General features: G+C 39.3%; 1 protein-coding gene across 3 annotated transcripts in view; it reads left to right on the forward strand.

Moving 5' to 3' along the window:
* Window positions 1-26,604, forward strand: part of csmd1a (CUB and Sushi multiple domains 1a) — a 359,856-nt gene that overhangs the window by 256,420 nt on the left and 76,832 nt on the right. For all 3 annotated transcript variants that reach the window (XM_053232461.1, XM_053232459.1, XM_053232460.1), the window contains exons 19-30: window positions 1,382-1,498; window positions 2,877-3,092; window positions 3,481-3,669; window positions 4,895-5,064; window positions 6,617-6,773; window positions 10,550-10,741; window positions 13,180-13,306; window positions 14,952-15,154; window positions 15,526-15,717; window positions 16,553-16,691; window positions 17,139-17,326; window positions 22,974-23,168. In XM_053232461.1, coding sequence (XP_053088436.1) covers window positions 1,382-1,498; window positions 2,877-3,092; window positions 3,481-3,669; window positions 4,895-5,064; window positions 6,617-6,773; window positions 10,550-10,741; window positions 13,180-13,306; window positions 14,952-15,154; window positions 15,526-15,717; window positions 16,553-16,691; window positions 17,139-17,326; window positions 22,974-23,168 — 2,085 coding nt within the window. The remainder of the gene's footprint in view (window positions 1-1,381; window positions 1,499-2,876; window positions 3,093-3,480; window positions 3,670-4,894; window positions 5,065-6,616; window positions 6,774-10,549; window positions 10,742-13,179; window positions 13,307-14,951; window positions 15,155-15,525; window positions 15,718-16,552; window positions 16,692-17,138; window positions 17,327-22,973; window positions 23,169-26,604) is intronic.

The following is a 26,604-nucleotide window of genomic DNA, read 5'->3' on the forward strand; positions in this document are numbered from 1 at the left end:
ATCAGAAATGTATGCGCACCACAGTGAACTTTTTCGCATGTAAAGAGTGAGAAAGTGCCTGTCCACTGCTTAAAGTTGTGGGCTAGTTTCAAGTCTTTTTGTGTGGTTTTTGAAATAAAGTTGGGGTGGGAATTTCGCAGAAACCTGGCAAACCTGCCTGCGAGCATCGCTTTCAAGCAGCACATGAAAGTAAAGACCTCGTGCTCGAAATGACTGTTTTTGTTTCGTCCTGCGGGATCATAGTCCCCAGATCCGTACTTTTCGCATCTGTATTTGTATTCTTCTAGAACACCTTCTCTGTTCAATCCGAATAATGTATTTGTGTTTGGTTACATCTGTAATATGCATGTATCTGCAACAAAATAGAATTTATTTCATTGAAAACACCGACTCAAACCCTTTGAGCAATGATTTTAAACTTTTGAACATTTTGCCTCAAGCTAATATCATAGGGTTTCTTACAGAACGCACTGATTGACAGTGTGTTACTTTGCTAGTAAATGATGAATGAGCTCCTAGCCTGTGTGCTGTAGACAGGTGCTGTGCCATTACTTGTACCTTATTTGTCTCAGAGTGAAAGAACCGTACGTGTAGATTAAGCTTTCCTTGTGGCCCAGGGCATATATGATAATATGCTCACAACGCAAGCTTCATTTAATCACTAGCATTACTATAGGAGAGCTGCACACTCCATACCTTGGTTTATAAAAAGCGGTGCTATTTCCATATCCATTTACCTAGCCTGTGTCATACATTACATAGCCTGTGTTTTACTGTAAATGTTATGGCCTAACAAGCAAAATGGCTCAGTTTTGTTCTATTAAAATCCAGAAATGAGACAGAATTTTGAGCTTAGTTCTACATCAGCTTTCCAGTTTGTTAAATACTTTTCATTTAGAAAAGCTTTTTCCCCCCACATTGTCACCACCATTTTCTCTACAAGTAATTTGAGGAAGGAGTTTAAAGTTTGTTTATGGAATTTATAAAGTGCATATTAGATTCTTGGCATCAAGGGATATAGTTTACCGAGTCTGACCTAGATTTCCATATCTAATCCTTCTAGACTCTTTTTTTTTAAGTCGCAATTTCTTTGGGTAATTTTTTTCCACATTTGGAATACTAATCAAATCCAATCTTACAAGGTGGTCATTGTATCATCATTGTATTGCATGCTGTTATTGTTAGCAAGAAAACTAAATTGATATACAAGGATGCACACGAATAATTACCGAAGGAAGCTGCAGCGTCGGTGTCGCAGACCATACTCCAGGTGTTAGGAGATTGAGGGGGAGCCCTTTATTACGAATAAAGCTGTACACAAATCAAGCCTGGAACTTCAATAATCAAACACCATATGTGCGCTTTAACCCCTTTGTTTCAGCTTTGTGTGGTGGTTATGTCCATGGGAAAACTGGAACTATCCTCTCTCCTGGTTTTCCGGATTTCTACCCAAACTCTCTGAACTGCACGTGGACCATAGAGGTCTCTCATGGCAAAGGTAAGACAAGAAGTGAATACTTCTACAGTTCGAAGAACAGAAAGAATTGAAATGAATGATAATTTTAGATACATTTAGACCCTCTTTGCCATGTTTAATAGCAAATTACTCTTGGTAACATCTTTTAGGCCCCCTTTACAACTCATATTAACATGCGTTTTCACAGGGAATCAAGGTACTAATGAAAATCTCAAGCCATAGGTGTCTGTGTGTATTCAGCCAAATGGTGTTATAGGCATTATACATTGGAAAGTTATGATAAAGCTGTTGAGTGTAGTATAGTGAAGTGTGAGCAGGATGGATTGTGATTGGGGCAGAGAGCAGTGGCGAAACTAGATGTGACATAGAGACTGTAGGGAATGTTACAGCTTTTCTACAGCTTAATGAGACATGTCTCTAAAATAATGAGAGATTGATATAAAACAAAACAAAACCAAAAAACACACAAGTTTTAACATTGAATGTTAAACACTCCCTGCACTGGTAATGTTCATTAATTCATTAGCGTATGTGAACATTTTCTTTTTGTGTGACTGACAAATAAAGCACACAGAATGTGTTTAGCTGGGCTGCACAAAATGCCACAGTCTGCCCTTAATAGTACATGTAAAGCTTTCATTAACCAATCCAAGCACCTAACCATCTAATCAGGAAATAGATATATCTATACACTCACCATCCACTTTCTTAGGAATCCCTGTATAGCTGCTCGTTTATGTGATTATCTAGTCAGGCAATCATGTGGCAGCAGCACAATGCATAAAATCATGCAGATACAGGTCAAGAGCTTCAGTTAATGTTCACATTAAGCGTCAAAATAGGAGAAAATATGAAAATATAGGGGAAAAGGCTTTGGTAACTCAAATAACCACTCTTTACAACTGTGGTGAGCAGAAAAGCATCTCACAACGCACAGCATGTAGAACCTTGAGGCAGATAGGCAACAGGAGCAGGAGACCACATCAGGAACAGGAATCAGAGACTACAATGGGCATAGGCTCACTGAAACTGCACAGTTGTGTAGGTGTTCCTTATAAAGCAGATCCATTTGATTTTTGATATTAGCCTAGTAGTGTTGAGGCTGTTTTTGAAGTGATGTAATGTAGCTTTTGCCAGTGCTCTTTAGTCACAAGGTGGTCAGTGAAGTGGTCAGTTGTGAAGTGAAGTCTCACCTGGGTTCTTGTGATCTGATCAAGACGCTGTTAATACCAGATGTAAATATTGCCTTACATGATCTTGATTATTCCTCTCCATTTTATTACTTGGCCTGCCTTCAGAGGCAATATGGTATTTTTTGTTATTGCTGCTTTTGTGCACCCACTGACAAAAGCAAGCATCCCTGGCATAGAGGGATTTAATCTCATCTGCAACTCTGCAGGGGTACAGCTGGTTTTTCACACATTCCACCTGGAGGACTCACACGATTACTTGCTCATCATGGAGGATGGTAGTCTCAATGAACCTGTCGCTCGACTCACAGGCTCCGTCCTGCCTCCCTCCATCAAAGCCGGCCTGTTTGGAAACTTCAGCGCCCAGATTCGCTTCATCTCTGACTTCTCCATGTCTTACGAGGGCTTCAACATCACTTTCTCAGGTATCAGTGCCAGAATGAACTTATTTTATTGGATTCCTGACAAATGAAAGCACTTGCTGTGAACTGTGTTCTGTTTCTCGAAAGCATGCGAGGATTCAAAAAAATATTTTATATGGAATCGTACATTTGACTTTGTTTTGGGAGAACTGCATTTACTTTGGAATATAGGAGGAACATTAAGAAAAGTAAATCAATAAAATATCACAGTTTTCTGTATATCTTGCCATCTGAGTCACATTATACTGATTCACAAGCATACTGTTTGGGAAATCTGATTGAATCTTTTTAAAAATAAGACTTAAGAGCATTTTGGTACATCATCATATGAGTTTGGCATCACATCCCTATGTTGTTGTATTAATTTTAATGGGATGTCCTACATTTCCAGAGTATGATCTGGAGCCATGTGATGATCCTGGTGTGCCAGCCTACAGCAGGAGGGTGGGTTTCCAGTTCGGTGTAGGTGACTCATTGGTGTTCACCTGCTTCGCGGGCTACCGGCTAGAAGGCGAGAGCAAGATCACGTGTCTGGGAGGAGGCCGGCGTGTCTGGAGTGCAGCCCTGCCCAGGTGTGTGGGTAGGTAGTACTTTTATTAATCCTACTACTACTACTTTTTATACATATATAATAAAGCACCTTTACAAAGCTGAATGATTTGCATAGACAATTACAAAAGAACTCAAACATTTGTAATTTTGATCCAGAAGCCCTTATCTAGAGCGTGTTGAATAACCTTTCTGCAACGCTGTGTAGGTGAGATCAACTTGGTAAGGATTTGAATCTCATCAATGAATGCAATCATGAATCTCTCATTTTTATTAAATTTATTTGCAGCGGAACTTGACAAATTAAGCATGGCAATGTGAAATCATCTCAGTTGCTCATTCTTTTTTAACGGCATTTTGGACAGAAAGTCTAAAAGTGCTGACTGAATGATCAATGGCTATTGTGTAAGGCTTTTACATCAGATTATTACTGTAGTCAATCATTTAAGAGCTGTGTGTGTGTATGGTGTATGTAGGGGGATGTACAAAACCCAACGGTTACTCCTAATTGGTGCAATGACTACAGGAATCATTAGTCTTGAATTATTGAGATTTATATATTGCCTCTATGCCTCTTTACATACTGGGAAGCAGGGAAAAAAAATCAATGTTGTGCTACTTTTCCCACTTTCATACAGGTCTCTTAGATAACAGCAAATCGGTAGTTTTTTTTTTTTTTTCTTATTTAATTTATTTTTTTTATCCAATAGAAGATCAAATCAGCTATTATAGCAAATTCTCTTCAAAATCAGTATAACTACTCTTAAAAAGTTGGATAGAAGGTACTCACCGCAAGAATCTAGGCAACATCTGCTCATATACTACAGCCTACAAGAGCAGAATATTAACTGCAAGGACATTTCATTCTAGTGTAGCCCTGGGCTTTTGTGACCAATACCTAACTAACACATAAAGCCCTGCATTAATTAGCATTCCTCCTAAGTTTGAAGTTGTGATCCATCAAAGTGACAAAGCAGAGCAGAGCAACAGCTGTCAGGGTGCTGCTGGCTTAATTATTTCACGTGAGCACCACTTTTAGCCATGAGAGCCACTACTAAAGCGGAAGTTAGGGACTTTCACACCGATGACACTGGAACATTGAGGTATTGTGTGAGGGAAGGGAAGTGATCATTTTCTGCTCCCTACTGTTCCCGGTCTAATTCATGTGGCATAGTCTTGCACCTCAACCCTCCTCAACTATCATCCTCTTTCTTTCTCTTATCATTTCTACACTGTGCCCATGGGGTTTTGCCCAGCTGAGTGTGGCGCCTCCTCTGTAGGCAGTGAAGGAGTTCTTCTGTCCCCTAACTACCCAGCTAACTATGACAACAACCACGAGTGCATTTACCGCATCCACACTGATAACGGCAAGGGGATCCAGCTCATGGCCAGCAACTTCCAACTACGTGATGGAGACTTCCTGCAGGTGTGTCTCTTCTGCTTAAAGCTCCACCATTCTTGGGTCAGGTTACATTTGTTCTTTCTGACTTGAGAGTAGCAAGGTGAGATAAAAGTAAGAAAAGATAGCTGGAACTTGCTTTTTTTTTTAAAGTTGATTTTAGTTGCAATTTCTTAATTTGTATTTAAGTTTGTGCATAAATGTACTAACAGGATCTTTTACAAGCATGGAGCAGGAATTTGTTTTGCATCAATATTATTTATACTGTTACTGCATGAAAATGAATGCAGCGTGTACAAGGTGGAGGCATGCATTGGGAGTGGGATCCAACAAAATCACAGGAGTTAAAGGCCATATTCATTAACATGAGAGCATAAAAGGTGCTTCTGTGGTGGTGCTGCATCACCCATTTACTGCTTTCCTTCATTCATCTTCAGTAACTGCTTTATTCTGATCAGGGTCATGTTGGTTTAAATTACTCGTTTGTTTAAATTCGTTAGAAAATATTGCAGGTAGGTACAAAAGAAAAATAATATCTGTGGGAACGGCAGGAGTGGGATTTAACAAAAAGTCCCATACACATCTCTGCTAAAAGATAAATAGAAAATGAGGGTTAAAGAGGACTTAATAGAATAAGTCCACCAATTGAATGTGATTTTAAAAATCATTTGTGCACTTTCAGCACTCATTTATGCAGCAGTTTCACCGTTGCATCATCCTCTGCTATTTGCCGCACAGCTAACATGAAAGAGCTTGTAATCCACAAGGCAGCCATACATGTGACTAAGTGAAGACATTAACAATTCATAGATTCATTTAAGATACAGCGCTCAAGGCGCACATAGCTTCCGATGAGAGTGGAGATCCCTGAAGAGCACTGTGGCCACTAATTAAGCCGCAGAGTAAGCATATAAGCTTATATAAGTTTTTGTCGCATTCAGATACACTCAAATCTTTATTATAGTCTTCTGCCTGTGGTATTTTCGTGAATCCTAGAAACTATTTCCGTAAAGACATTATAGCCTTATTATCTCTGTTCCCATTGCATTTGATACAATACTTATCATTGTGACAAACCCCATTTTGTTCAAATGATTCTGCGGTTAATTTGGGTTGCATGAATAACTCTGCCAGTGTTTTTGCTGATTGGATGGGAAGATCTGTGCTAGAAAAATCTTTCGTTCCATCCAGGCAGAGAATTGAATTCCTACACATTCTGGCAGCTCACTTGACCAATACAGCACTTGAGACTCAGGATATAGTGTGTTAGGGGTTAAAATCACGTCTTCTGTGGCAGAAAATGGAGAAAAATGCGGCTTGACATTGATTTATGACCTTTAATATTTCCTTCCATGCTGCTGTTGTCATCTCCCATATGGGGCCTACTGTCTCAATATGCTTGTAATATCCAAAAACAATTACAGAAGTCAACACACACGTTCCAAAATTCCAACATTTTCTTTGGGGAAATTTTGAAAAACAAAAAAGCTTTTTTGGCAGAGAACAAAAAAAATAAAAAAGCTTTATTGGCAGAGATCCAGTGTGTCCATGCTTCTCATGTGTCCCTCTTTGTTTACAGATTTATGATGGTCATGACAGTTCATCAAGACTGCTGGGCAATTTTACACGAAGTGAAATGTCCAACATCATTGTCAACAGTACCTCCAACCATCTGTGGATTGAGTTCAATAGTAATGGGACAGGAACCAGCAAAGGCTTCAAGCTGATATACACTAGTGAGTAATTTCCGAGTAGCTGTGTCTTTATCAGCATGCACTTGTTTAGACATGGCGGGAGGTTAAACACGTTTTACTAAGGACTTTAGTCTCGGTTGACAAATACGATGCAATATTTACTTATTATACTGTTGAGCTACACTTTTTGATTGATTTAGTTCAGAAACCATAACCTAGTGTGAAAATGAATAATTACTATCTGACCATTTACAGTTGCTGCTATTATATAACTAATAGTTTGATATATAAGGAATAGAACCCTTCAGGATGTGCTGTTATAGGAAAAGAATCCATTATGGGGTAGTTTGACGTAACAGCATGATGTGTTTTATTCCTCTTATACCAGAGTGATTTGCCAAAGATTGCTTTATTAATACATGACACTTTTTTAGCCATTTACAGTTACACTTAATATTGTGGAACATCCACAAGACAAGTTAGTTCCAGACTCTCTCTTTTTCTATCTGTTGAAGTTAATAATACAAAAAAAAAAAAAAAAGTTACTGAGAGACTGGAAAGCGCAAAGACTTTCCCATGGCGGAAAACTTACTGTTTTCCATTACAAAGTGCTGACAGTGGAGACTCCTAACATAAATGTTAAATAAACTTCTACTTACAGACCTCTTCACCATATGGTCGTATGCAAGAATTTGGGTACCCCTGGCCAAATTATATATTTTGTTGATTTTTGAAGTGAAAAGAAATAAACACAACCTCTGCAGTGAACTATTTTTTAAAAAATAACATTTTCTGCAAATATTAATGCTTTATATTTGATGAACTTAAAAAATAGAAAAAAAAAAGAAGTAATTGTGGCATGTGCAAAAGTTTGGACACCATACTAAGTGTTTAGTAACAACCCCTTTGGCAGATATCACAGCTTGCAAATACTTTTTGTAGCCCGATAGGAGTCTTTCAGTTCTTGTTTAATGAATTTTCACCCACTCTTCCTTGCAGAATGCTTTTAGTTCAGAGATACCACCTTGGCTCTCCACTAATCACAAGGTTGGCGGTTCGATCCCTGGCCCCCTCTTGCATGGCAGCTCTGCTGCCATTGGTGTGTGAGTGTGTGTGTGAATGGGTGAACGAGAAACAGTGTAAAGCGTTTTGTAGAACCGCTAAGGTGAAGAAGGGCGCTATGTAAGTTGAGACCATTTACCATATTCTTCGGCTGTCTTGCATGCACAGCATGTTTAAAATCTACCTGTATATTTTGATGTTGATGTTCAGTGATAATGATCATTTGATTGAAGTCGGGACTGTGAGAGCCATTCTAAAAGCTTCAGCTTGCATTTTGTGAAGTAGTTCATAGTGGATTTTAAGGGATGTTTCGGATAACTGTCCTGTTGTGGAAGCCTACTTTTTTTTAGCTTCAGTTTCTGTGACTGACTGCTTTGCTTCCAGAATTTGTTGACATTTACTGGAATCCATTCTTCAAACCTACCTGTGCAATGTTTCCTTTGCCTCTGGCTGCCACACAACTGCAAAGCAGAATAGATCCACCACCATCAAATGTTGCTGCAAACAATTCTCCAAACATACCTTTTGGTGGTTGTGATTCTAAGTCAGATATTCACTTTTGTGATGAGATCCCAAGTAAGATCTTGCCTTGACTTCCACAGTTTATTTCTTAATGACATTTTGGACAGTGGAAATTGTGAGCTGGAAGTGCTTTGATATGTTTTTTATAGCCTTTTTCTGCTGTAAGCATCAATTAGCTTCATTTTTAGATCCTCAGTCAGCTGCTTAAAGGAGCCCATGGTGGTTGTGTGTTACCACAAAGTCTGAAGAGTTAGAAAACTTATTATGCTCTGTGTTTTTCGTAATGACTATTCTTGACCTGCCTAACAAGTTCTAATTGGTTAGTGGTTATTGGCATAAAGTTCTGAGACTTTACATCTAGAAAGGTGTCCAAAATTTTGCACATGCCACATTTACTAGTAAAAAACACGTACTTTGAATTACACCCAGAACTGCTGAAAAATTAATCCATACCTTTCAGATTCTAAAATTCAGCAGCACTGTGATATAATACAGATTATGCTGTACTGTTCATGGAATTAATATTTAAAAAATAATGGTTACACTACAGTAATAAAGAAGTAATAGCGATGAAATAACCATTTTTGTACATGTCCACTGTTTCTGTGAAGCAGCGGGATAATTGAACACATGCTTTGTTCCAGGTCGTCTGCTTTTACGAGACCCATGGAAGTGCTTTAGCATGCAGTTAGAACATGGGAGATAAAATGTGTTCCACATCTACAGGGCAAATGAACAGATAAAAGATGATCTTTCACAGGAGCATATGTTGTACCAATATTAATTCAAAACGGCCTGCTCTGGGGTGCAACAGCAACTGTGGTGGGCAGGTGCTATTTTTACTGAACAACCTTTGTCATTATTAAGCAAAAATCAGTCTCTCCCTACTGTGGGTTGATTTTGAAAGTACAGATTTTTTTTTTTCTTTTTTGGCATTTTGGTTCACTGACATGGAAGAAAAAAAGCAACATTTCTCTCATATTTAATAGAGAGAGTGACAACCTGCAAAATGAGTGTGCAGAACAATATCCCTGTGCATGGACATTCACAAAGAGTGAAAGGAGCTGTCAGTTAAGCACATTAAATATGATCAGCAAGTATGGAACTGTGAAGTGAGTTTGCAGTATGCTCATTATTCCACACACATCTCATTGTGACCGGTAGTGAACTAGGTAACACTTTCCATTAAGGCTCCCTTAACATAAATCATTTAATACATTAGTTAACATGAACAAATGCTAACCATTAGCATTAATACCACATATACCATAATAAACCAAATAAGCAAAATAATCAACAGCTGCACAAAATAAAGTTTGTCCCATCAATTAGAAAAAATTAAGCCCATAATGACTAATATGATCCAACACTTTAATGAACATGTTTGTGGTTGTTAACTGGCAAAAATTAGAAGTGAGGATGAATAGCAGTTTCCAATATGTACATCTGGAGACCAGATTTCAGTAGGTTATGGGTTGTTTTTTTTCATTGATTGAATAAACATTAGTCACTTCAGATGTGTTCATTTAACATTCAAACAAATGTCAATGAATACATGTGTTAACCAGGATTGTTACTTTGTTAACATTGCTTATGGTTTATTAATTCTGAAGATCATGGTATGTTTATGTTGACTTGTGCAGTAAATAATGCTAGTTAAAGTGCCTGTGAAATCACCCCTGGAGCAGAGAAGGCCCAGCAGTGGCAGCTTGGCAGTACCAGGGGTTGAACTCATCAACCTTCTGATTGGTAGCCCAGAGTTTTACCCGCTGAGCTACCACTGCCCTGTACTGTAACTTCTGATTTATAAACTAGTAGTTAACTTCATTATCTTGCATGAACATGACAGCTATTTCTGGATCTATATTTATATAAGTCAAGCAACAGGTCTTGAGATGGAAATGTTCAGGTATAGAATTTCTAGCTATTTCTGTCCAATTCCAGTCATCATGTTCATGTTGAGTTAGCTATTGAACTATCAAGGGTTTGTGCAGTCTTCACATTCTCTTTAAATGCCATGTATGTGGATACTATTTCACATGTCCTCCTATTCTGTATCATAGATTCTGTAAAAAAAAAAAAAAAAAAAAAACCTGTTTTATTCTGGTTGCTATGGTGATGTGAAAGACTCTTTAAATATCCGATCAGCATACTGTAATTCAGCAAAAAACCAACCTCGTCCAGCCTTGGTTTCATTCTAATAAGCTTTTTTCTTGTTCTGCCCCCTTTGCCAGGCTTTGACCTTGTGAAATGTGAAGAGCCAGGCACTCCTAACTACGGCTACAAGATCCAGGACGACGGTCATTTTGCCAACACGTTTGTTCTGTACAGCTGTAATCCTGGTTACACACTGCATGGCAGCAGCACACTGACCTGCCTGAGCGGGGACAGACGTGTTTGGGACAAACCGCTGCCATCATGCATCGGTGAGGTCACTGCAGCATCTCATCATGTGTGGAAAAACAACCCGGTGGAGTACTAACAAGCATGAATAGTTTTGTTACATTTCATGTAAAGGAATTTGTAAATAAACTGTGACTATTAATTCTACTACTAACCATAACCTTAACTGTTGTCTCATAAACATTTTAATGAATTGAGACCATGTGGCAACCAGATCTCTTGCAAATTTATAGTTCTCCTCATTGCAATTTCATTTTAGTGAAGTCATAAAAAAGAATGTTGCAGCTGTAACTTACCATAACAATACCTTTATGATGATAAACCATTATAATTATATTATAACTATATATTTTAATTATATTCATTCTTTCATCTTCAATAACCGCTTTATTCTGGTCAAGGTTGCTGTGGATCCCGAGCCTATCCTGGGAACACTGGGTGCGAGATAGTAATGCATCCTAAGAAAGCATGCCAGTCCTTTCATAGAAAGCTGTAAATCCTTCCCTTGGCCCTAAACATAGTATAACTTTTCATCTGTAAATATACAAGAACCATTTACGTCTGCTAAAACCAGGAAGTTATTCGTGAGTGACTGTTAAAGGTTGCGTGGTAAGCACGACCCCCCCTGGCATGGAGGAGAAATGTCCAGGCTCTTGTCCTGACCCTTCTAAGAACTGCTGATATAATCATAAAGACTGTTCTGTGCTCATCAAAGGATGCTTATTCACAATCTGCTCATACTGAATATCCTTTCTTACACACTACTGGTTGCCTTCTCTCCAAATGACTGTATACTGTAATGCTTTCTAATCCCAATATCCAGTGTCACCCAGAAGAGTTCCCTTTTGAGTCTGGTTCCGCTTAAGGTTTCTTCCTCATGTTGTCTCAGGGAGTTTTCTGTTGCCTCTAGCTTACTCATTAGGGATCTAAATCTACATCCAGATTAATGTTAAGCTGCTTTATGATAATGTCTACTGTTAAAAGCACTATAGAAATAAAACTGAATTGAATTTTTAGATAATATAAAGATTGCCGATTAGTAAATCAGTACATTTAGCACTGTTGCTTCTAGAAGCATATCCGTCAGTTATAATTAATCCATTAATCTGTTGTCAGCATTTAGGAAAGTGCCACTTTAAGAGGAAATCAATTTAAAAAGATCGAATGTATCAGAAATCATTCATTGATTCATTTTAGCAGTAACGCTTGTGCAAACCTGCCAAAATCATTAGATCACTATCAATTAATTTGGTAGACAAATAGCTATTTTTATTTGTTAAAGATCATTGGTCCTTGATGAGCAGGTTGAAAACAGTGTCTCCTGTAATGGATGTTATATTTCCAGATGAAGGAAAATATTAGCTCTTAAAGTATAAAATTTAAGTGAATAATCTATATATGCTATAATGGGATGATTCTTGACTCCATTGCGGTGTTACTAAAGATCGACCTAGGACTTTGTTAAATGAATAAATTTAGCCGCTGTGCCTTGTTTTTTGAAATACACATAGATCTGTGTACACCCTCCATTATAGTTCCAGTACAGAAATATGTAAAGGCTAATTGCCTTATAGTGTGTGTCCATGAGAGAATATTCAGTGCATTTGCATGCAACAAACAAAAAGTTGCTCTTTTTTCAGATTTCTCTTAATTCAGAATCAACAATCTTCTACAAGTACTACCTTAAACCAGCCCAGCAGTCTTCGAACAAGTGAAAAGAGACACATGGTGCTGTTCCACATTGCCCTAATCCCAGTTCCCTAATTAAAATGGCTTGAATGTGATATACAGCAGGTGCTTGGCGTGGAAAATAGATGGTATTGCCCAGAGCGTTCATTGTGTTCCTTTGTTTGAATTAGTCAGCATAGTAAGGCCAGTTCCCTTCCTTTTCCTTCCCCTTTCCTTCCAGAAGAGATTGTGATGTACACTCTTAGGAAAAATAAGGGTTCTTCAATGTTTCCTTGGACAGTTAAGGGCTCTTAGCTTCCTAAAAGGAAAACACATCTGATGTAGATTTCTGCATAGAACCTTTAAGCATTCTGCCCAGAGGGACAAACTGAAGGGTGCTAGGTAGAACCATGTACATGTAATATGTTATCAGGACCAACAGACACATCATCAAAGCATAATAAATTGAATCTAGATATTCAGATAGTTATCTGGTCATTTGACGTGTTCCAGAATGGTTAATCTCAGTGATATGTAGTCTCGGCTTTGGGGACCTGTATACATTCATGTTTGGGTTACATTAATTGGGTTATCACCCCTGATTCAACCCAGCAAGTAAATTCTGAATGCCTCACAAGGATTGCAAGTCTTAAGAGAAGATATAAACCAACAACATAGAACATTGGGGTTCAGTGGACAGGGATTAGGGGATTAAGAACTAATAGTTTGTCATGTGGAATCTGAAAAAAAGCAGTTCATTTGCAGAAATGGTTCTTTGCTTTCGCTTGTCTAGCGGAGTGTGGAGGACACATCAGCGGTGCCACATCTGGCCGCATCCTGTCTCCTGGCTACCCTGCACCATATGACAACAACCTTCATTGCACTTGGTCCATTGAGGCTGATACGGGGAAAACCATCAGGTAAAGCAATTCACATCCATGAGTCATGAATTACTCTCCTGCAAGCAGGATGTGCGTTTTTTTTTTTTTTTTTTTTTTTTTTTTTTTTTTTTTACTGCACCCCTGTTAATTCCCATGTAATTCCCACGCAACTCATAACATGGCATGGTGATTGCATTGGCTCCCTGCTAAGAGGCCTATTGCCGACTGGCATCTGTTCTTTCAAGTCCATTATCGTAAGAGTCAGGGGAAAAAAAACAGAACACTGAACACAAGCAAAGATAATCCAATTAGACGTTTGAAAAAGGGCAGAACATTGATTCAATTTAAAAAAGCAATTGTAGCAAAGTGGTGATTTGACAAGAGTGTTGCAAGCGCTTCATCCCTTTTCACATTGGGAATCTTCTAAGGTGATCTTGTAATACAGGCCTCTCTGAATGTGATCACGTGACTGTGAACAAAGTACAAAGAAGTCCACCCACGCCTCCCTAAGGACCAGTTAGCGTTGTTGTGACTACTGCTGATGAATGGTTTGTCGGCTGTGTTTTCATTCCGCCAACATTACTGTAGTTGATGTGAGAATAAACCCTGGCCCTGTTCGATATAAATAATCAGAGCTGTGATTTGCAGAATGAAATTGGATAGCTGAGGGATATTCATATGGTGGTATGCAAGCTCATAAATGTAAAAAAAAAAATACTTGCTTTCTAATGCTGAGTTAATGCTATGAAGGGGGGCCCAGAACATATTTGAAATAATTGCATTTTCTATAATACAATGAAACATCCTGCATGAAGTCAGCTTGTGTGTTTAATCTTACAGAGTGTTTAATCTCTTAGATTAAGGAGTTGTTAAATTATAAATTATCCTACTCAGGTCTGCTCTTGAAGTGTGAGTAACTAGTACTGTAACTAATTTACACAGTCTGATCGAAATTTCCAAACCTACGTTCACACTAGCAAGTGACAAAGTGACAGACGACCATTATTTTTCTGTGCACATGAACAACATGAAGCCATGGTTTCAGCAAAGTGACAACAACACAAACGACATTTGAACCGATATTTTCTCAACTCTATGCAAATTAGGTATGACGCTGTGAAGCACCAAATCCAAACAACTAACTCACAACTTTAGTACCTACCTGCATTTAGTTCCCATTTACTGTTTGATGTACAAAATTGGAAGAATGAACATATAGCCAAGGTTTTGTCTTATCCTGTCTTATACAACGTCTCATTAAATGATTATAGACATTATGAGGAAAAATAATGCTTGGAAGGAAGTAGCAGAGATGGCTTTAGAAGCTATCTCTAGCTACAAGTGCTTCTCATTGGAACAAAAAAAAATACTAGACAGTGCACTCACGCAAGCAGCAACTGCAATATGAGTGACTTGTCACTGCTAGTGTGAATGTACAGTAAGTTTTTTTTGTACTATTATAGTTAGATAAAATTACAGATAGAGGTTATATCCTTATTTTTCAGAAGCATAATTAGGAACACTATTAGAAGCACCATTCTATGGTGTTATGGTTCAGCAGAATTCAACAAAACTATAATACAGTTTGTTATATATAACTGGCCATAGCTAACTAAATCTAAGATCAGCTTCGTCAGGCTGATCAGACACTCTTGCTCTGAAACTTGTGTGTTCGTGTGTGTAGCCTTCACTTCATCGTCTTTGACACGGAAGTGGATCATGACATCCTGAAAGTGTGGGACGGCCCAGCTGAGAATGGCATCCTGCTGAAAGAGTGGAGTGGCTCACTCTTACCCGAGGACACGCACAGCACCTTCAATATCCTCACGCTCCAGTTCGACAGTGACTACTTCATCAGCAAATCTGGCTTCTCCATCCAGTTCTCCAGTGAGCAACTCCTACTCTCTCTTAGCTCCATTCTGCTGCTTTCTCTCCCCCTGTTTCATCACTCTTGTGGTTTGCATGATCTGATATTCTCTCTGTAGTTTCTTTGCTCTCGCTTTAGAACAAACACTGCACAAGAAATATGACATAGTTGGAGAGATGGAGAGGTGGGAGGTTTGCTTCACTTTAGAAATGCAGCAGAGATCATATGGACGCTGTCTTGTGAGGCTCAAAGTATGGCATATTTAGAGAGGAGAGAGGCTCTCTTGCCATGAATAAAAAAACTTTATTTCAGTCTGTCACTCTAGTTTTCTGTCTCTGAAGTACACCACAGTGATTTTCAAATAATCCAAAATTTATCCTTATTACTTCAGCTACAACAGCCACCACCTGCAACGACCCAGGCATCCCCCAAAATGGCACTCGCTACGGGGACAGCAGAGAGCCAGGAGATACAATTTCCTTTCAGTGTGATCCAGGCTACCAGGTTCAGGGAGTGTCTGAGATTACCTGCGTTCAGCTCAACAACCGCTTCTTCTGGCAGCCCGACCCCCCGACATGCATAGGTAAGTTCAGTGAATGTTTTCCATTATCTCCATTTTCTGTCCGACTGTTCATGACTATTGCCGAAAATAGGTGGCCTTTGATGTCACGAATTGTTTCCTCTTGCATCTGGACCACTTCGTAGGAATTTTAAAACAGATGTAATATCCCTGTGTGCACAGCTTCAGCGCAGAGTCATGCTGCTAGCTAGTTTATTGTTTTCTAAATTACAGTGTATTGCCTACTCACTTTACACTAATTGTTTGGTGCTGTTGGGTGAGTTGAGGACTATTGTGTAACATACTTTGAGAAGATAAATGCAGCATGGAGTCCATTTATTGAAATTCTGAGTATTATCCAATGCAGTTGCCATGTCACTGCATTAAAATGTCTAGCTACTTAGACATTTCAGTGTGCAGTGTGCATTTCAGAAAGCCTAAGAAATTTTACCACTTGTCATCAGGGTTGTTTTTCGTCGGTAGTGACTCACAGCCTGCAAGTATTGCTTAGGTCACTGCATTTGATGCATTAATTATTACTTTCAAGATCTTGAAGTGACATTTACATATACTTCCAGATAATTGTATCAAGCATCATTAAGTCATCTTGATAAGTCACAGCACCTGGTTTTATCGATTGTTGCCCTTTTTTTTTACTTTTTGAGAGTCCTTCACCTGTTATTTAGTGTTATTATCCACTTGATAATGAACCTCGAGCAATCAGTGCATAATCAATTCTGTAAACATTGCTCATCTTTTGTGTGTGTGTGTGTGTGTGTGTGTGTGTGTGCGTACGTGCGTGTGTGTCCCTTGAAGCCTCACATTAAAGCTCTAACTTTTGCTCTCCTTGTTGTGATAGCTACCTGTGGAGGCAATGTGACAGGACCTGCTGGAGTAATTCTATCACCAAACTATCCTCAGCCCTACCCACCAGGAAAGGAGTGCGACTGGCGAATAAAAGTCAACCCAGACTTTGTCATTGCTCTAATTTTCAAAAGGTAATGCGCTCACTCCCGGCTGGATACTGCTAAGTCTGAGGCCAGCAGATGGGCACAGGGCAAGGTGGTGTTATGTTGTTGTGTGTAATGGCATCCATTAATGCCTGGGGCAATAGAATCATGTCCACCATTCTTGCCTTCTCCTTGTTGTATCAAGACATAAGTAATGACTTGAGATTTCTATGTAATATATGTTCAATACAGTTAATTAAAGAATTTGACTGTTAGCTCTTAATGAAAAGAATAAAACCTGCCTCAAACAGTTTAATCTCTTACAATCTATAATAATAATAATCAGAATTTCAGTATATACTGACAAAATATTGATGGAAAATGGCCTTAAATCGCCCGACAGTTGTCTCTGTATTCATTGTGTTAATATAAAACATGAACATATGACAAAGATGTTGCCTGTCATCATTCAGGTGTCTATTTCTCATTGTGCAGCTTCAACATGGAGCCCAGCTATGACTTTCTGCACATCTACGAGGGTGAGGACTCTAACGGTCGTCTGATTAGCAGTCTTCAGGGAAGTCAGGCTCCCGAGCGCATTGAGAGCAGTGGAAACAGCCTCTTCTTGGCATTCCGTAGTGACGCCTCGCTTGGAATGTCCGGCTTTGCCATTGAGTACAAAGGTATGTACAACATTGCTATACATTGTATGATTATTATTACAGCTCAGCTTGGATAAACCCTTTCAAAGAGTGATCAGGCGAACATAGACTATATGGCCAAACGTATGTGGACATCTGACCATTACACCCATATGTGTGCCTTCCCCAAACTTTTCCCACAAAGATGAAGCACAGAATTGTCTAGAATGTCTTTGTATGCAGTAGCATTAAGATTTCCCTTCACTGGAATGAAGGAGTGACGACCCAACCTGTTCCAGCATGACAGTGCAGCTCCATAAAGACATGGTTTGCCAAGGTTGGTGTGGAAGTACTCGAGTGGCCTGCACAAAGCCCTGACCTCAACGCCACTGAACACCTTTGGGATGAACTGGGATGAACTCACCTGACATCAGTGCCCAAGCTTGTGGCAAATCCCCACAGCCGTGTTCAAAAATCTAGTGCAGAGCACTACCAGAAGAGTGGAGGCCAAATCCATATTAATGCCAGTGGTTTGGAATGGAGCTTGTTCAGCAAGCACATATGAGTGTGATGATCAGCTGTCCACAAACATTTGGCCATATATTGTATAGCTAGCTCAATCTTGTACCTAGATAGGGGCTTTATAGCATATTACAGCATGTATTGCATATTATTTTACGGTGTAAAGTTTACGAAAGGCTTATGTCAAAACCTGAGAGTTGATATTATAGGTTTTAAGTCTTATAGGTAGACTCTGACTTTACATAAAAAAGAGAAGGCGTTTGCATAGAATAAAAATAATAATGACAGCACCTATTTTATTTTATTGCACTGAAAGCAGAAATGTTCTCAGTACCCCCCTGTAAAAATGATAGTACAGTAGGGACAGAAGGTTTTAGATTGTAATTTGTAATACTGTTGTAGAGTAGCAGTGAGCATCTTATTAATACCAATAATTTCTTATTCTGTACGACCTCACATTATTGACAGTATTGTCATGTGCAACGCAGGATATGACATTTTGTGTCTGTGGAAGATATTACCCATTCTATTGTAACTGTCTCTTCCATTTAGTTTTACAGTCATTAAGGAAAGAGGACACGTGCAAAGGGAAAAGACATAGAGTTTATAGGCAGCCTTAAAAGTCCAAGCCTCATTGCATTTTATATACTTGAGATGCTAATATTAACACCACATAAAATAATATTTGCAATTTTGTCATGTGATTTACATCACATTGAAGTGAAACTGTCTTGCATCTGTTAAATAGCATATTAAGTGTTTGACAGAATAACAGCCATTTTGTCATTAGCAGGAATGCTGTTAAGTGGTTTCAAAGCTGTGTATTAAGCCAAATATTATGAATCCATTTTCTAATAGTATTAACCTTTCTACTTGAATACCTAGTAATCTTCCTATGGGGCAAATCATGTTTTGTTTAAAGGATGTATTTATCAAATGTCAAAGCAATTCAATGTAGACAGCACATTGTGGATTTTTAATTTAGGAAAACTGTGTCTTCCCATTGAAATGACTACAGTTATTTTAAAGGATAAAATTACATTGGCACTCATTCCTAAGGAAAAATATCTGTAAGATTGAAACCTGGCCTGTGTTGCATTTGAAATTTTCTTGAGGGCTCCAAATAAAATCATGCTAGGAACAGTGTATGTTCTCTGTGGCACTGTAAACACATTTAAAGAAACAAGATTTGAATGGGCTATTCAAATGAAAACCAATGCAGTTCATGTTTGATGATTATTCCCATTTTAAGCTCACCAACAAGGTTCATAGCTGTTTGATTATAAAATGTGGAATTCCAATGAACCCTAGGAAAGACAGGGGAGACGAGAAAGAGACTCTGGGAGAAGGCTGGGAGGTTTTTGGTGGGGTGAGGCACTGAGCACTTGCCCCCAGTATACCAAAATTCATCTTCATCCCTTCAGCCACCTCTCTGTTGGATACCCAAAATCCATCTGCCAGTGAGTTGGGCTGGTGGAATTGGACCCACTCTGTTGTGTAGCCGGAAGTCAAAAAACTGCTCTAGCCCTAGTTGTTCAACCAACTTCTCTGGCTTGTCTGAGTCATGCCTCAGGCTCCGCCTGCAAGAATCGAGGAACCAAGCAAGGGCAAATGGATGGTCCCATTCTCCACAGTCAGTTCCTTGGTGCACAGTCAGCTCTTGCCCCCAGCATGGCTCTCTTCACTGCTGGGTAGTCCACCTGGACACCAAAGCTGACAAAGACACTCCAGCTCAAGGGGCAGACATAGTGGACTCCTAGGGGCTTGTTGCAGATGTAGGCACCTCATCAAAGTAATGTGACCCCAGAGAGATGCCGTCCATGATGTCATCCATTTGCATATATGGCTCGTGTGTTAGAGAGTGGTTCCTGAACTGGTAAGTCCTCAGTTGGCAATTCAGCTTGAGGGGCCAAAGCCACAGACACAGGTGACCTGCCTAGGGGTGCCAAATCTCACTGTCCATTTAGACAGCAGTATCTGCTTGGGGAAGAATCCAACAGGGTGTTTGGACCACTAGTGAAGCAGTAGTGTAAATCAAGGTTTTCCCAGACATTTAAAGAACACAAGGGTGGGGTGTGCAGTGGAACTGCAGTTTGTATTCTTATGACCTTGTCATCAGGAGCCACTAATCTGATGTAGTCTCCACGCAATAAGTGATGGCGCTAAAGCATCTTGTTGCCTGCTTTTCAGGGGCTTGCTCCATAAGACTCTTTAGAGATGAGGGGGTGCTGTATAGGCCTACCCCACATGGTGGATAAGGGGTACTCAGATGCTTATCAGGAGTCTGAGGGCATGATTCCCCCTGTCTAGGATTTGTGTGAGACAGGCAGTTCCCTTATGAGCAATAAAACACAGAATTTGGGTGCAGAAATCTAAAGGCTCCCCAGCAAACAGAAACCCGCCTCCTCCTTTAGCAGCAAGCCTGAAGTGTGACCCTGGCATGCAGGGTTGATTTGCACACATCAGGCAAAGGGGAAGATGTTTGCACTTTGGCATAAAATGGTGTTGTGAGCATTTGGTGTTGCATTGCGTCATTCAGCCATACTCAGGACATCTACACTGATCAGCCATAACATTAAAACCACCTGCTTACCCTTGTGCCACAAAAACAGTTCTGACCTGTCGAGGCATGGACTCCACAAGACCTCTGAAGGTGTGCTGTGGTATCTGGCACCAAGACATTAGCAGCAGATCCTTTAAGTCGTGTAAGTTGCGAGATGGGGCCTCCATGGATCGGAATTGTTTGTTTGGCACATCCAACAGATGCTTGATCTGATTGAGAGCTGGGAAATTTTGGAGGCCAAGTCATCACCTTGAACACTTAGTCATGTTCCTCAAACCATTCTTGAACAATATTTGCAGTGTGGAAGGGCACATTATCCTGCTGAAAGAGGCCACTGCCATTAGGGAATACCGTTGCCATGAAGGGGTCTAGTTGATCTGCAGCAGTGTTTAAGTAGGTGGTACTTGTCAGCGTAACAGCCACATGAATGCCAGGACCCAGGATTTCCCAGCAGACCATTACCCAGAGCATCATGCTGCCTCTGCCGGCTTGCCTTCTTCCCATAGTGCATCCTGGTGCCATCTCTTCCCCCGTGATGCATCAGACCAGGCCACCTTCTTCCACACCCTAGCATAACTTGTCCTTTTGAAGTTAGAGCTAAGTGTTCTTTCACCCATAATGCCATGGATGTGATGTGACATTTTTGGTGGTGAACAGTACAGCTCTCTCTTGCTACTTTTTTCCATTTAATGCATGTCTTTGCTTCACCACTGTTTTTTTTTTCTACAAAGTCAATCTCTAATCTGTTATTGCTCATCACACACCAGTAGTCAGAATCATTTTCCGAGTTATTGGTGGAGAGACATGCATGTGAAAATAGCACAATGCAAATCACAATTTATTCTTGCTGTGGACAAAAAGAAAAAGCATCTATTAATTATGGAAGCTTACCAAAAAGGCAACATTTCAAACTCAAATTTTGGTTTTCCTTAGCAATTTAAAGTCATACTTGTACTAACTATGTATGCATTTTGGCATGGTCTCCTAAACTTTGACACTCCAGGTGCACTAATAATTCCTTATCTGTCATTTAAGCATGAGACTTAAAGTGTAATTGAGATTGTGATGTTCGTTCTAGCAATTTGGCTGATATAATCTTCCGCCTCCTCCCAATTTCTCTGCTCCCTAAACCGCAGGCCAAGGGAGAAGTGGGCTGTTAGCTGTCATGTTGTTGGCAGCATCTCTAAGTACCACCTCCACAGCATTCCTACAACTGTACTTGTCCTAGAGTCTGGAGATCTGGTGCATTGTCTACAGCTGGCTCTTCTGTATTATACCCTAAAGCTAGTTTTCCTGAAAGCATTCATACCTTTTCTTACGACTTCATTTAATATGAGATCAGACCAGATCAACCTTGCTTGTTCAAATTCGTATGATTTCTTAATAAGATCAGGTGACTCATTCTCACCTTCCTCCCTTTCCTTCCTTTACCCCCCATTAACCAATTCTCGTTTTCTCGTTTCACATCTTCCCTCTTCTTTTTGTCTTTTCATACATGCTTTTCTCTCTCTTTCTGTTTCTCTGAAACTGACTTTCTTCCCCTCCTTCAGTTCAGCTTATTAACATTTGCATTCATTCTGTTAGCAAGCGTGTTTATCCAGTGCATATTACATGAGGCAGAATTCAGTTCCAATAGGAGTAAAGATACACAAGTGTTTAAGAATGGTTTCCACTGATGGATTGAAACCAACTGCTAGACTGTTATAAGAAGATTATGGGTGCTAAAATAAGTAAAGCAACTGTGTTTCCACTAATACCTACTAATAAGAGTAGCAGAGTAAAACAGGCGATCTCAAGGATACATAAGAACATAGCACATGAAAACATAGAGATACATGGTTAAACTTTCATTAATATATCATTAATAACTATGAACAAATCGTTCAGAATTTAGAAATCACTTATGCAGAATTTGACAATTAAAAATGCTTATAAACGACAGTTCATCTCATTGTTACCCTGCATTGTATACGAGCACGACACAGAGTTGCAATTTTAAAGAAAGCTTCAGACTAGGTGTATGCATCAAGACTGGGATCCTGCAGGATGAAAAAAAAAAAGACACGTAAGGTTTTTATTTTCATGCAGAGTTTGAAAGGTGCAAATATGAAGCTTTGAAAAAAGATGGAAACTAGCCAAAAGGTAAAATAGATTCGCATTTCTGATTCTGACTTCTTTTTCCAGCAGCCCTGTTTTTCACAGAAAAAAAAAAAAAATAAAAAGATTTTAAAAATTCTAGTGTAGACCATGCCCACTTCTGGTTTTAATCACAGTACAGTTTTGAATATATATTTGGAGCACTAATTAAATACAGATACAGATGGCATTGTGTTACACCCCTAATGTATACACTGTTATCTAATCATTTACTTCTGAAGAGCAAATCATGAGATATTCACATATCCTAGCTTTAATTTAATATTTAATTTGTAATGCATAGCCATAGAAAAGCAGGAATGCATGGCTGGGCAGTTTGCTATAAAATCAGTGGTGATCATTATTATTTCTACCTGATGCATCTCACCACTGGCCTTTGTGCCTGATCCCATTAGTCTGATTATTCGTTTGTTTATTCTGATTGTTCATTACTTTCTGGATTTTCAGAAAAGCCAAGGGAAGCATGCTTTGACCCTGGAAACATTATGAATGGAACACGACTTGGAATGGATTACAAACTTGGCTCTACAGTCACGTATGAATGTGACTCTGGCTACACAACCATGGGTCCAGCTACTCTCACCTGCATCATTGGCACTGACGGGAAACCCGTATGGGACAAGGCTCTCCCTACATGCAAAGGTAAGACTGTAGTGGTTTGTTAACTGAACAGCAGATGCCAAATGGCTAAAGATATTGCTAATGTTTTCGACCAAACCTGCTTGATATTCTCATATAAAGTTCATTGACCTGGTTAAAACATTTTTGCTCTTTCAGTATTGTGGGGTAATTTAGTTCTTTGATTTTTGTGCCATTTCATTCAGAGAAATCCATTGCAATGCACTGACTTATGCTAATGTGATGAAGCATGGCACCATCCAGAGAACCTGAGAGCAAGTTGCTTATCAAAGACAGTATTCATTTTCATTTGTTTGGTGTCCTGAGAGTTAAATGATTTAGCCTTTTGTTACACACATTGTTCATCCCTCTTCCTGTGCCAATATGCAGCCGTTATTTGTTGGCTTCAGATGCAGCCACCATTAGCTTCCACAGCGGGAGACAGATGCGAGTGAAGCCCAAGGCCGAGCTCTTTTGTGCCGCTATTGACAAATGGCAGTGCTCGAGTGGTAACAAGTGACACTCACACTCACTCGGTCTCTTTCCGTTTCAGACGTTATCTCCTCATCCTTTCCTTTTCTTGCACCCCAGTCCCCCCCACTCTTACTCTGTTCCCTGACACACTCTCGCCTTTCTCTCCCACCTCTGACTCACTCTCTTTCTCTCTTGCACAGCAGAGCTAGTATCAAGCAGTGGTTCTGTATGACAGAGCAACCATCAGCTCAACTGCTTTTACTGCCAAACACACACACATTCACACACAGAGAGCACTATAATCCAATGATATGACAGCAGCTTTTTTGGGAGTTGTACTCTCTATTACATGTTTATATCTCTTCCATGCAATACTTTGAGCTTAGACTCATGATAATGCGGAATATATGTGAACTAGGGATGTAGTCGACCATGAATACATTCATTATAAACAGATATTGTGTCTAAACAGATACAAATACAGACATGAATTGGAGGTGCACCATTTTTTTTTTTTTTTTCGTTTGTTTTTAAAGCTTGTGTCTAGAGGTGTGCATTGAGACTGGGATCCCAAAGAATGCAACAAAAAAGTCACAGAAGTTAGATTTTAATTTCATGTGGGTGAGCAGTCAGATATGAAGAAAAGACCACATTTATTTACATACAAAGTGCATTTAGTGCTCATTTGTTCATCCTTAGTAACTGTCTGGTCAGGGTTGTGGTGGTTTAGATTAGGCTACTAAATAAAAACAACTAAATTTGTTACAAAATATTGTGAGCAGGTACAAACTAACTAATAATTGTGGAAGTGGGATTAAACAAATAGTCCCGAGCACATCTCTACTTGAGCTCAGTTATAAACCAAAGTGACAGCTAGCTGAGGTTGAGGAACTGTCAGATCCAGAATTCAGACATTTAAAAAAAAAATTTCCCCCCAATGTTTCTCAGGGCATAGCAGTAAGGTTCATATTTAGTAGTAGTAGTAATAATAATAATAATAATAATAATAATAATAATAATACTTCAGGTTTAAATTTGAATACAGATATAAAGTATCTGGAGTACTAAACAGTTACATATAGTAGTATTGCATTACACACCTAATATAAACTGTTATAACTCTCGTACATGTTTGAATTGTATACCCTTATTTTTATACCCTTTTTTCAGCCACATCTAACACATAGCAATGTGCAATTCGTAGCCCACCTCTAGCCACCTCTACCCTGTCCATCAGCAGAAAGAGGCCACCACAGGACCACGACTGATTGGATATTTGGGCGGCAGACCATTGTCAGCACAGCAGTGACTGACGTGGTAGTTGCTCGGTAATAGCTGTTAGAGTGGTATGGTTGCATCAGGTGAAGCATATGAGGTCGTTGCAGGTTTTTATGCATCTATCATCACCATCACAGGCCATTACTTATGAGGCAAGATTGGGTATGTCTCAAAGATAGTTTTCATATAAATTCAGACAATACTACTACAGTAGGGGTGTTATCTGAAGTGGGTGTAGCCTAAACTGGAAAGGGGATTTTTTTTTTTTAATTAAATATGAATGCCCCCAGAAAAACTGGAAAGAACCCCACAGAACTGACTGTGAATTAACAAGATTCCACTTGCGCAGTTATTATTTATTTTGTAATGGATTTATTTTGTGCTATTTCCCAAAATATAATCCAATTAGTAGCCTAATTTAAACCACCATGACCATGACCAGACAGTTACTAAAGATGAACACCTATCTATCTTTGCCCTGTGAACTTAATATCTGACTGCTTGCTCGCCTGTAAAAACCTGGCACCAGTTAAGTAGGTGGAGTTGAATGAGATTTGAATGTATTGTGTTCTTCTAGAGTCCACCCCCTTTCCTGCTCATTTACAAAAAGTTCCACCCCAGAACCTACCTACCTTTTTTTTGTTGTTGTTTAATGAGCTTTTGAGATTTTTGAGCTCTGGTATTAGCTCTGTTAGAATTTTCCCCTAAATGATAGGCTATTCAACTGCTTGAAAGCCAAGCTGATTGAGTTTACAGACCTGTCCACGAGCAACGTCGCTAATTCTGCATCCAGCTTCATCCCCATCATACAAAAGCATTGCCAGTGATTATTCGGGTTGTATTGCATTTCTTGCCATTCAGTTTTTTTTTTTGAAGTGCAGCTGCACTGGGCACTAAACAGTTTGAAACTGAGATGTGGGTAGAGTGAAAGGGCATTGGGGAGTGTCTATAAAATGACTGACAAGAGGCCCATCCAAACACAGATAAGCACTCTGGATCATAACCTATTTTTCCATACGGGAAAAATTTCTCAGCCACATAATATAGTCATGCTGAAGCCATGGCTTAAACAATTTTTTTAAAATCATGTTCTACATATTATACAGGTTACATGTACAATTAAGAAATAAATAAATGGCATCTATTGCATCTTTGAAGCTTTTTTTTTTTTCAATACAAGCCCATAAGTGCTACCACTGCAGTTGCAAGCTGGTTTTGCAGAGACAAAAATAAAGCTTTTCCGTATGTGATGGAATCCACTGGAATTGGTGAAATGCACTCTTTCTCTACCTTTTGAACAGGGAAGGTGTATTGGAGTGTAATGCTGTTTTAGTGCCCTGGGATTGATTTTTCCCATGAATTGTGAGCTGCTAGAAGTACTAGAAGTGCATTATAACTGTACTCATTTAGAGGTCAAACACTCTTTTCAAGTGTACCCAATGAGAGTACTGAACAATGGATCAGTGTGAGCTTTTCACCACATCTCAGTTTGCTCTACTTTACTAGCTGTTTAACTGCAATTAGATTAAATCTGCTATTCTATGTGTCGCGTATCATTCTGAGTCCATTTGTTTTGTTCGTTCTGTTTGTTTGAAAAGTGCTACACTGAAAGAATAAACAGAGATTGTCATGGTCCATTGATTTGGAGATGGGGCACTAGGAGGTTAATCCTTTTACTTGCTTGTTAAATGGAGTGGTGTGTCTGGTC

The sequence above is a fragment of the Pangasianodon hypophthalmus genome, chromosome 3 (genome assembly GCF_027358585.1).
Source record: "Pangasianodon hypophthalmus isolate fPanHyp1 chromosome 3, fPanHyp1.pri, whole genome shotgun sequence".
NCBI lineage: Eukaryota > Metazoa > Chordata > Actinopteri > Siluriformes > Pangasiidae > Pangasianodon > Pangasianodon hypophthalmus.